We start from the raw sequence: 13,009 nt of genomic DNA, 5'->3' as shown, positions 1-13,009 counted from the left end.
CTTCTTCCAAAGGTCATAAACTCTCCTTTTTTCCCTGACTTCCAGCCAGAGCTCTCTGTTCAGCCAGGCTGGTCTTCCCTGATGGCTTGTCTTTCGGCACATGGGGAAGGATAGCCTGCTCCTTTGCCTTTCAGATTTCCTTCTTGAAGAATGTCCAGCCTTCCTGGACTCCTTTGCCCTTCAGGACTGCCTCCCAAGGGACTTTTTCAACCAGTCTCCTAAACAGGCCAAAGTCTGACCTCCGGAAGTCCACAGGAGCAGTTCTGGTGACCCCCCTCCTTACTTGAAAGATTATGTTCTGTACCAAACTAGTCCATTTACGAAAAAGCATTGGCAGGCTTGTGTCAGGGCAAGGTCAGTTTGCCAGTCAAGTTATACGGACTTTCCTTGCTCAAATGATGTAGCTTATAACAGGAGAAAAATAATGTCTTTTTTTGTTGGTTTGTTTTTGGTTTAGTGCAAATAACAAGACATATATCCCAAAATTGTATTTACTGCTGAAAGTATTTTTCTGATGGAGTATGTGGGTCAACACAATGAATTTTACTGGCAAAGCAGCATCTTAAAAAACAATAATTACTCCAAACATTCCAAATGACAAGAATGATGTTATACAGAGTTTAAGGATCAAAACCATTTCCAATGAATCATTAACACAGAGAAATAGGGCTCTACTGTCTGTCAGTTACACATGGCCAATACCATTTTGTTAAAAAAGGTCAAGTGGACCATTTTAACTCTTGATCCCAAATGTAATCTAATTTATACCCTCTGAAACAAAAGCTTGGAGGGAATGAGTAGAAAGAATTTTCCATAGGTAAGTATACTTATCATTTTGTTGAAGAAAATACATAATGCCACATTTAGAAGTCTGTCTTCATGCTTTGAGGACTAAATGCCTAAATTTGTAAATAAAATATACACTTCCATTCTGGGGGAAAAAAAACCAAAATAACACCTTGAAAACAACCAACAATAGCTTCAACATAGGTCCCTCAAATATGACGATCATAAAGTGGTGCTTCCAGATTGGACTTCACAAAACCATATAGTGTTTCTCTTCGCTACAAGCAGGACCAACTACACCTGACATGTATTTGTTTAATCTCTTCTTAGGCAGTCTCCAGTAATGAAGTCTAGACAACTTCTTCCATATCATCTATTACAGTGTTTCCTTATACTAGTCTTCAAAAAAGCTTACGTTCTATTTAAGATGAACCTATCTTACTTTAAGTCACTTATTACCATCTTGTCCACACATATACAAAATGCTTTCTACATACCTTGAACTGAATTCTGTGTTCTTCAAACTAAAGACTCCTCTATCATTACACACAACTGATCACTAACCTCACTCTAAAGCCTAAGCAGATACATTCAACAGTGGAGAATGAAATCTAAAATTAGCTTCCCCCAAACCAAAAGATTAATTTGGTGTTTCTTATACATTAAATATAACATCTTCCTCCAAAAATTGGGCTATATTGGAAAATCATCTATGCCTGAAGAAAAAAAAAAAGCATGTTGTTAATCCTCTGACAGAGCCGCACAGATCTTCTAATTTGCAACAAAACCATCATGGAAATTTTGAACAATAATTTAATAATAAAGAGCTTTTCTACATCCCCATGAAGGACCCCAAATCAAAAGCACCTATTTAGTCACTATTTAGGACTTCTAAAAGCAAAGACATAAAACTTTCATAGTGATGGACATTTTTTATGGATCAGGCCCACAGATGATCTGGCAAAACCTCATGTTTAGCAGAGGCCATTAACACAGACTAAACACTTCTCTTTATGAGGAGGCTCATGAAAAATGCTATTGCATTTTTGAAAAATGCTATTCAGTGCCTATTGGACAGAGGTTGCTGGAGATGATTTATAAAGACATAATAGACCTAGCTAACATCAGTGACAGCTTTAGTTTTGAGCATAATATTCTAACTAGGTAGTTTACAACTGTCAGCTTCTGTTTCATTGAATATTTAACTTGATGGGTGGCATCTTAAAATAAATGTACAAAACATATACTGCTTATGTCCATATGTTATTTCATTAAATAGCTTCTTATAGATGAATACAGCTGTATATATCGACACAGTTATTAATATGATGCTACAATAATTTTTTTTTAAACATCTAGAACGGTATCCTGTATTTCATTCTGAGTTTTTCTGTCATACTTTTTTTTTGTCATACAAAGTATTTCTGTAATACTTTTTTTGGATAACTATAGATATGTTTTGGATAACATAGATATGTTTTATCTATGATATCTTGAGCTTGATCTGAAGAAGGAATGAACTATTGTAGATCTACCTGAGATATCTCAGCAGAACATTAGTCACTCCTCTGCAACAAGGGCACGACTTGAGAAGCAAGGTCCAGTCAAGGAGCAGCAGGAAGTGGGGAGAAGGGAAGGGGAAATTCCACAAAAAAAACCCCAAGAGAAACCTTATCTCGAAGAGAAAAGTAGGTTCTTATTGCCTTTCTTCACAGGTCCTCTCCCATGATAATGAAAGTGATGCAACTGTTTTAATAACCACACTGTGGGTTGAGTGACAAAGCAACTTGGCATTATTAACTGCCACACTAGTTAATATGTATTGCACAGATGAAATTATAATTGCACCATATTCCCATTCAATGGGAGCCTATTGTCCTCAGTGAAGCTAAAATCTAGTCTAAAATGGTATAATTCTTAGCCAAAAACACAGGTGGTGATGAAAAATTCCCTTGTGGAACAATCCCATCTGTCAAACACACCAACAGTACTTGGTTCACCTAAGATTTTTAACCAAGCTATTATAATATTAAAAATTCAGAAAGCATCCATAAAATGCCTGCACAATGTATGTGACACAATAACATTTCATTTAAATTGCAAACGTCTTCTTAAGACTTATGTAAGCCTTAATATAATGTCACAGAGTGAAAAAAAGCTTAATGCAGTGATTTGCCTTGTAATTGCAAAAGCAGATGCAGCAGATTAGATTAAGGAAGCAATGAAGTTTGGCTGTTTTGTAGAAAATACATCACGATACAAACTACAGTTCTGGTTTAAAATATGAGAGTTTCGTCATATAATTTATAAATTATGTCACCGCCGTATTAGCAGTCCACAGAACAGGCAAGAAACGTAATACATTTTAGCAAATGATGATGAAGATTAACAACCAAGTGGTACTTTGTCAAAATACTTAACACTGCAATGCTATTATCAGCATACTGAGGACTTTTGTAAGCAATGACATCAGCTTGAACTAAAACAAGGAAAGAAGCCAGAAGCGGTTATAAACTCCAACACACAAGTTACATGACATACATAAATATAGGAGCAAAAATGTCTACAAATACCGAAGTGAATGTGAATGTACAAGAATGTAGAGTACTCATACAAAGAAAAACAAAACTGATAAAGATCACCAGCACAGATGACAAGAAATTCGTAAGTTTTTATTTTATACCTTTCTCGTTCTGGTGAATGCAAACTAGTATCTGGTCTCAAGCAGTTGGTACTAGCACTCCTAGCCCTGTCAAGGGAGGGCTGTAGTTCACTAGTGCCAGTGCATTGCATCCAATGGTAGAAGAGAAAGAAAAAGAAAACAAAGAAAGGAATACAATGTTAGATATTAACTCATAAAATAATGCTTTCTTTACAGAAAACGTAGAACCACAATGAATTAATTAAGGAAAATGTAAAAGAGCTGACTGGATGACAGTGCCAAGATTTGTTTAGAAAATAAAAGCAAACAAAAGACTGCTAGAAATTTTTTGCTAAGATCGTTGAAATGTTTAAAACTGAATGAGACAGAACAACATCCACTTGTAAGAAAGTGGAATGAGAAATACCAAACAACAAATTTAAATCCTTATTAACAGCAGCAAATCTTAGGCCAACATAAAAGGATGTGATACGCTACATATTATGTGAAATCACTTTATGGTGAAGCTCATTTATTTTGCAAATCCATATGAGATACCAAACAGGAGTGGGGAATTAATCCTCAGTTTCTTACCTAACCAGTAGATCATCTCCAAATTTCGGTATTTGTGAATTAAGGCAATCACGAAGGAGTGAAATATCCTGTCTAATCACTGATTTGGTCTTAGCACATGCAGGAAGAGTTGAGCTTTGTAAATTAAAATTATTTAAACAAAATGCAAATAAATTTGACATGTAACCAAAATCATATACATAAACAAAAGAATGTAACAAAGAAAAACATGCAACATATAATTTTAACAGTGGAGACAACTCTACCTAATACAAAGTGGTTTGTTTTTTCTTTTTTTTTTGCAACGTAGGGGTTAATTTAGATAGTTATATGAAGTTATTTTAGGATTATATCCCTTATCTCTCCCTTATAAAAACTGTATGAAATAAATATTTTTTATTATTATTTAACAAGACAAGACTATTTATTTTTAAAAAATTAACTAACTACTTAAAGCGGACTCTAAACACTTCTTACCTGTATAGGTTCCAATGAGTACCATTTTCTAGTAAAGGCATCTTGGGTGGTAATGTTTTATAGTGCCTAACAGAATTTCTTGAATGTGGTGGAACAGAAAAGAAAACAGAACAACACAAAAACATGCCAGAAATAAAAAGACAGGTAAAGATAAGGCAAGACTGACCAGAATGTAAAATAAATGCATAATATTCTACTGCATTTAATAGCTGTATGAGTAGATTTCTCAATATATGTTTTTCTCAACTCAACTACTATGACAGCTATCTGGGGGACAAATGTTTGTATTTACACTTTTGTCAATACAGTCCATGAACACATGACAATACTAGTACAGCTCAGATTTTTCCTTGCAATTAAAATAATTAAAAATCTCTAAAAATGGAATTTAGATTAAAATATACAAGCTGTTGTAAAGGATTAGGTTGTTATTAAACTTGCTGTTTATTTCTCTCAGTAATGCCTTATTTAGACCTACAGAGACTTTAACCTCTTCAGTAGCTAAGCATGAAAAGCTTGCTAAAAGAGTGACATATAGTATCACAAACTCAAATATAGATGTATTAGCATCTGATATTTTTGAATATGGAAGTCTTTTTGAAGTGGTGTATCAGCTTCAAAATCTAACAGTAATTAAATGCTATTAATGATTAGCTAATTAAAAAAACGAGGAGATCTACTACATCAGCCAGCACAGCAGCAGTCTGAGATGCTATATGACAACTGTCTAATATCATCACTTACAGTACATGAGATTTTAGAACCGGAAATGTTTGCTTTATTATCCAGCTCTACCCAATGAACAAGGGAGAAATTTAAAGGCAGACAGTGGCTGCTGAATGGGAATCATGGCCATTTAATGGTTAAGGGTTAATAATCAAGTTCTAACAATTTTCCACATACCCTACCAGGGCACAGCTGTGGTGCTACTAGCAGAAGGACCAGCAGCCTTGAGGATTTTGCAGCTTCAAGAACAGTCTGTCCCAATAGGACATTTTGATTCCTATTTATTAAGGCTTGGACCTAGGCACAGCAGATCAACATTACAAACCTGGCTGTGTCACAGACAGATGAAACAACTCTCTGCCTGGAAACCCTAGTGTTTGTAAAACCCTGAGGGATTTAACAGAGGCGCTTTGACCCTTCTTGTACAGGTTTAGTGGTCATCACTGCTGACATCTCTATCAGAGGTCACTGTGACATTGCAAAGTTGGAATAAAGGAATGGTTGTCCATCAGGTCAATCCTGGCATACTAGCAGATAGTACCAATCGAAGTGGGTGTGACCTAAGACATGGACTATGACCACTCATGGTCTATGGCATAGGTACATGTCCTTCCACTATTTCTACTATTAGTCAATAATTGCATACAGATGGACAGGACAGCTAGGACTAGTATTATTCTAAACTGGTGTATTAAGCTAACCATATATCTTAACTTCGTAGCTTGGACTATCTCATATTAGTATTTCTTTCATTTAACATGAAACCCTTAACATTTCTTTGCCATTTTAAGCTGAAGCAGTCTCAAAAATTAATTAAAACATTATTATTCAGCAAGCTGTCTAGAAAACAAGGGTAAAGCCTTATAATGTTTCTAACATGAATAAACATCAGGCCAGCACAAATGAGAAAGGTCAAAAGATGGCAACCAATGTGCAGACCAAATTTTTGTTGAAAGGGTTTTTGAGACTATTCAGTTAAGGATGGATATTGGCAATTTTCAGGGTATTATTCAAACTTGGATTAGGCTGTATAAGCCTCAGAGTTAAATTTAAAAAAATCAGCTTACTGTCTTCTATTGCCCTTATATTCACCTTCAATACATTATTAAAAGTACCATTCTGTTTTATAATATACCATTACTGCTACTTTAAAGGGGTGAATTTGTTACTTTTCTTGATCATAAAAAAATAACAGCAACAATTACAATAAGGAAAAAGGCAAGAAAGGGCTGCATCTATGAATTCAGTGTAGCTCTTTCTTACCTAACTCTATTGCTGCCCATGCACAATTTTTAGCTGGTTAACTGGCCAGACTGCTTAGCAGATTTGTAAAACTATTGGAAATCTATAGTGGCTGGGCAAAGTGCATCAAAAGTTCATAATACAGTATTTACTTCATTAATTAAGTTAGAATTTAAGCATTGTCTTTGAAGAATTCTAATGAAAACTATAATCTTTAAGAGGCAAAGGAAAAAGCATAGAGCTGGGGGCAAGGAGGGAGGTGAAGCTATAGAAGATGCAGCAGAAAAAGAATGGCCATAGGAAGGAGGCAGGAAAAATTGCTATTATATGGCAATAAACTGACATAAAATAACAGGGAGTTAAATAAATGATTAACCTTTAAAACTTGAAATGGTGAGGAAAAAGCTTTTTTAGCTGAAGTATGAGAATGAAACTCTCTCTACTGGTAACGAAAACTTAAATTTTAATTTAACAGCTTAACTGATGCGCAGATTACTTTTGAAAGTTTTTTGTATTTATTATTTTACCTTTATACTATTGTGCCTTGTAACAGAACCCTATCACAGCATCTTCGATGCTGTTTCAAATTCAATGAAGAGAATTAAAGAAACCCAAGGCATATTAAAAAAACCCTACTCTGTCGGGGAAAATCCTACACCAAGTAAATGAATAAGTACATTAGACAACATGGTTTTAAAAGTTTGATGGTTTTAAACATATAGCACTAACGTAAAACTCTTAGCAACACCCAGATCCCGAACAGAAAAATGGTTAACTATGTGGTTGAAGTAGTTGAATGGTTAACTACTTTAACTTCAACGTACATTTTTACTGATTCTAACTGGAGGATTTTCTACACAATCTGACACATATTTTTAACAAGGTTAACAAGGTGGTGAAAAAAGGGGGGGGGGGGGGGCAGAGTTAGATTTGTTAGATAAAGATATTTCAGTCCCGTTTAGTTTCACAACACTGGGAAGAGTTGGAGCTCCAAGCTTTGGAACAAGAGATTAATGAAGACTGAAGATGAGCCCAAACTACAAAGTTTATGCCTGGATCTAATTTATAGCACAATTTGTAGATGAAACACAAGTAATATGAGATCCCTTAAATCTGGGGTTCCCACTGAGCCCTCATTAATCACTGTTCTTTCCTCTACAAGTGACCAAAATCAGCATGAGATTAGGTGTCACAACAAGTAAACATTGTTGGCTTGTGCATAGTTGTAATATAAACACAAAAATGCAAACAAAAGAAAACATAAAAACAACTAAAAAGGAATGTTTGAAATTATAACAACACTGTCATGCATTGGGAGATCAGGACTTCTGTGACTAGACAGAAAATCTACCACAAAATACAACCGCAAAATCAGAATTTCTTCAACTGCTTTAATCCTTACTACTGAAGTTCACAAACATATATACACATCTCGATCTGAATTAAAACGAACAAAAAAGAACAACTGACACCTGCATCACAATATACTAGGAAGTTCTTTACTTACTGGGACTAAATACCGCTATGGAAAAAAGTCGGGCACACAAAGTATAGACAACTAACCAGACGTGTTCATGATTACCAAATTCCTGTATTTACCTGATGGTATGTAGGCACTCTGCACTTCTTCCTCGTTTTGCTCTGGGCAGCATAAGAAGCTCACTGCACAGACAGGATGGGTGGTGAGTGAAACAGATATAATTATGAAGCATTAGATGACATGGGTTATGCCAATGATACGCAAATGAAAACATAAAAAGAAACAAGAAGCTTCCACCCAGATAGATAGTCTGATAATGTTCAAACCCAGACTGCACTTCTCAAAGAATATGAGCCAAAAAACGCCTGTGATAACTACATTTTTAACAAATTACTTTTAGCGTGGCACCTAATTTTGTGAGATTTCTCATTTTAAAATTCAGAAGTACTGTTTCAGAGCTCTTAATGACAAAAGGAATCCATAAAACAGCTACTTTTCTCTAATAACCTCCTTTCTCATGAACTAATTAACACAGAAATACTTTAGGAAAAAAAAGAATGATGCTTGTTCGGGGTTTTTTTTTTTTTCTTCCTAAGCCACAAAAACATACATGAAAAAGCAGGGAGGGTTTGCTACTAATTTACTGCAAATCAGTTTATGGGAAGAGTAACCAGTCACCCTTTCAGGAAAAACAAAAAAATATGTTCATTGGAAATATTACATTTGGACAAATATAAATTCTGACTCATAGCTCGTGACAGTATTTTGTAATGCAATCCTAAAGAAACAAAAAAATTGCTAATCAGCCATTAGACTTTTTGTTTCTTATTGTTTTCAATTGAGAAAATCAGCCTTCTATTCTATTTTTAATTTACTGTAACCAAACACATGCTACAGCCAGCAAGATGGTAAAATTAATATATATTTATGCCTATGGTAAATATGACTGTGATATGAAATATCCCTTGAATTAATCTTGTAGTTTTACGCACTTCAGTACAATCAGAAAGACCAAGCTCCAAACCTCCTAATTATCGTAAATATGAAATTAAAGCTAAACTTCATGGAAACATGCTATTTTAAAAGAAGCAGAGAATCATGTGAAGTACTATGGCGACAAAGAGAGAAAAGATTACAAAATAGATAAAGCAGCAGTTGTTCAATGTGTTTTGTGCTTCATGCCATTATAAAATGATTATATAATTGATGCAGTATAGGCAATATTTATCTAAATTTCTAAACTGGGCAGCTTGAAATAATGGCTTGTGAGTCACGTGTGAGATTTAACTTTGCATCTGGAACCACTAGCCTGATTTTGATGCGACAAGATGTATTAAAGGTGAACTGAATTGTTTTGTTTTGTTTTTAACCAAAATTTCCATTCATAAGCTCAGAGGATTGACAGAACTTATATGCAGGTTTCCAAATTACAAATAAATACGCATTTCAGGAAAAAAGTTACCATTTTCTTAAGAGTTCCAAAGTAGATGCAAAGTCCACATTAAATCATAGGGTACTTCATTAATATTTACTCTACCTTTGCTAAGCCAAAGAGCATCTACTGTAATTGGTCCACAGCAAACACTAATATAAAATTCATCCAGAAAAGAGATACAAAATAGCAAATCCACCGTGAAAGCAAAAGAATCCATCATAGTAGATTACCAATAATATAACAAGATACTCACAGTTCTATAATAAATTAAGACTGTTTTGGAGACTTTTAAAATAAAGATTATTATTCTAAAACAAGTGTTTTCTAATGTGAGTATTTTAGTACTCACATTAACAGATTTTATGTAGGAATAAAAGAAACACTAACAAAAATAATAAGGGCCATGTCCTTAAAATCGGATGATGATCCTAAATTCAGAGGAAAGTATACTGCTTAGCTAGATTTCCTAATAAAAAGCTTTACCTAACAGATTTTTATATATACACACACATACATGTGTGTATATATGTATATAAATATATATAAAAAAGGTATAGTGTACAAATCAGTTCCACTGGAAATTTATCACACCAGATGCTTTAGTAAGAGACTATAATAACTTTTTTTACAAAGATCTATTCAGAATATTCAATATTAATTTGGGACCAATAACAGATCTTTGAGAAAATGATAAAAAATAATCAGCAACTGCAATTTCTGCCATGTAACTATCGGGTAATTACTCACCTTTCAAACCAAGTTTATGTTAGGTATCTACATGAATGTACTTGTTTAGATGAAGGGTTCAGTAAATGAACAACACATAATACTTATACTACTATTGATACTAATACATAATACTGAAAAAAGATTTTTTTAAATCCTTGGATGTGATAGAGAATCTTCCTCAACAAAAGCTGGTTTTGATCTTCCCTATGATGCTGCTCTTATTTACTGAAAGACAGTGAAACCTGCAAGAGTTAAACAGTCTCCACAACTGAAGAAATCTGGGGGACAGACGAAAAGGAAAACAGGAAGAGGGAGACCACTGCAGACAAGATTATTACTCAAGGAGAGTAAGTACATGGTCTAATCTCTAAATCCTGCAAATAAGCCACGAACCTCCTTCATGTCTGATCTTTAAACTTCTGAGAAGCATTTTCTGAACATTGAAAAGAACTGAAGAATGTGTCTTACTCCTCTGAACAAATCCAGCAGCCCATTGCTGCTGTGGCTCTGGTCTGATGGCTCATCTCCAAGGAAGCCTCAACGCAAGCCCAGCTCTCCAAGCATAATCCATTAATATATCATCATTTATATCATGGTTTGAGGCTTTACTGGAAGAAAATTTTCTAGACAGTTAACTGTCTATTTGTATTTCTACTGACAAAAGCTACTTTTTAATGTCTCTTCCTCTTCAGATCTGCTGAATAAGAAATCTATTCAATAAATATCTTCAGGAATCTTATAAATGTATCACAACTTATAATAAACAATAACATGAAACATTTGCAACAAGTGAAAATTACTTGAATTAGCTTAACTATAAATCTGAATACTACATTTAAAAAGCATTTCAATTCACCTCTGAAAGGAAATTCAGTACAACAATCCAACTTAGACAATTCTGTACATACTTCTTGCCTGTAAGGTGGAATTTTAAAATGTTCCAAATAACTCATTAATTCCCATATGTATGTTATCACATTAAGAAAGCAAAACAAGCAAGATCATATACAAAACTGAACTAGTTTAACTGCAAAAGCCATCTGTTATTAAATTTCTATGTTGCTTCAAAAATGGACAAAGAGTTCCAGAGATTTTTATGGTTTATTCCTTCCTTACATGTTTCCACATCACTATGAAATGTATGTTTTGTATTGAATTTACTGGATCACTTAGAAAGGTTTTGTCATCCTTACTCATAAAAAATAGTAACTTACTGCAAAAAAAAAAAATCAAAAGACATTACTAGGACAATTGATTGCATATGAATGGTAAAAGTTTGCCATTATAGTTTAGCTATATGATTTTTTTTTTAAGTAAACAAACAACCCACAAACATTGATAATCTATTACTGTCATCATGTTTCCCAAAGACTGAACTGAAATACCTTTTTAAACTTTTTTCAGCTATAGACTAAACAGATGTTCTCATTTTCTTCCATTTTATTAGAAGTTATTCCTAGATAGCTGAAAACAAAGCCTACTAGGAGAGACCAAGCATTCTCTGAGGAGTGTAGCCACTGCATGTATTCCAGCAAGAGATGTGTACGTCACACATCTAAGATTGGAGATTTTTGCTAATTAGAAGCACCACAACTATCCTTGCTATGCTTGGGTACTGTACCAAGTTCACCAGAATGTTACATAAGATGCTGTGAGACTGCATATATAAATGTCCAAAATCTATAAGCACAGGAATGCAAATCATAGCATATGCAACTCCCAACTAGTAGGAAGGCATGTCTGGTATTTTGCTGGCTACCAAAACAGAAAAATTCTGAATTACAAGAATAGCTAGAGCATGCATGCAGATTTATGGTTTTCTAGCAAAAATCTCTGGGCTTCATTCATGAAACAAACAGCAGAATTGCTGTCCAGAATCTCTAGGACAAACACCCAAGAACTGTTAGTGTAGATACCTGCTATTACTGTCAATCCAGAGCACAGTTTTACCAAAACAGAGGCATAGATAATTTAACCATGACACTAGAATTGTCAGTTAGGATGATTTCTCTCCCTTCCCCATTACTATCAGTCATGTTTCTATTGAATACTTGAAAATTAGGGAAACCAACAAAGACATTTCTAAACTTGTTTCCAAGTTCAGGCTGACGATGTACCTTTCTTGATCAGACAAATACTGACTATCCATGTCTCTGGATCTGTAATCAACTGGAGTTCTGGAGGCATCATGGTGTCTAGTTGGAGAACGTGATCTTCTCATTTGATGAATTTCATCTAAACTCCTGAAAGGCAGAAATATGTATGATAATCTTGTTTTCTCAAAAATAACACAGCTTAATGGATTACAGTACAAGTTGGTTGAAGGAAGTCTTTAATCATTAAATTGTTAATATATGACTTCTATAAAAAATATTGGTTCCTAAGATTAAAAAAAAACACCTCTAAGTATAGAAAGCACCCATTTCTACCATATTTAGAAGCACATGCCTGTTTCTGTGTACACTGATGGATTCAGTAATGGCATTTTCAAATCCTGTACTTAAAGAATAACTGAGATAACACAAGAACTGATAATACCTCACATGAAATTGTTTCATGCATTTGAGGATTCATAGCCAGATTTCTAAAGGGCTGATTTTGGGCTGTCAACTTTTTGCAGGTATCTCCAAGCATTCTTTAAAAAATTCTGGGATAGGATATGGGAACTTGCAGCGTATTTTATCAATCTCAGACTAAGCGTTATACAAAAGGGGTATGATTTTGTCTAAATGCAGGTAGGCTCTGTCCTCCATGACAGTAATTTAAAGCTCTCTTCACATGGAAAAGAACAAGAAAAGAAACTACTACTTGAAGGGCAGATTCTTCCTTTAGTTTAATAACTTCCATTGGAACAAGAAGCATTAGTTTTTCAAAGTATAAAATGAAAGGATGGGTGGAATTGACTATGAAATATTTCATT

At 34.3% G+C, this 13,009-nt stretch overlaps 1 protein-coding gene across 10 annotated transcripts in view; it reads right to left on the bottom strand.

The window, feature by feature from the left end:
* Positions 1-13,009, bottom strand: part of RIMS1 (regulating synaptic membrane exocytosis 1) — a 355,711-nt gene that overhangs the window by 118,179 nt on the left and 224,523 nt on the right. For 5 of the 10 annotated variants that reach the window (XM_072855276.1, XM_072855278.1, XM_072855281.1 and 2 more), the window contains exon 16: positions 12,207-12,332. In XM_072855276.1, the coding sequence (XP_072711377.1) occupies positions 12,207-12,332 (126 nt within the window). Of the gene's footprint in view, positions 1-3,469; positions 3,560-4,021; positions 4,136-4,477; positions 4,556-8,044; positions 8,108-12,206; positions 12,333-13,009 lie in introns of all 10 variants that reach the window. The other 5 variants (XM_072855285.1, XM_072855274.1, XM_072855275.1 and 2 more) reach the window with 2 other exon arrangements.

Source organism: Ciconia boyciana, chromosome 3, assembly GCF_034638445.1.
Source record: "Ciconia boyciana chromosome 3, ASM3463844v1, whole genome shotgun sequence".
Taxonomy (NCBI): Eukaryota; Metazoa; Chordata; class Aves; order Ciconiiformes; family Ciconiidae; genus Ciconia; species Ciconia boyciana.
The sequence above is the reverse complement of the archived record's forward strand: the minus strand, read 5'-3'. Positions and strand labels throughout refer to the sequence as shown.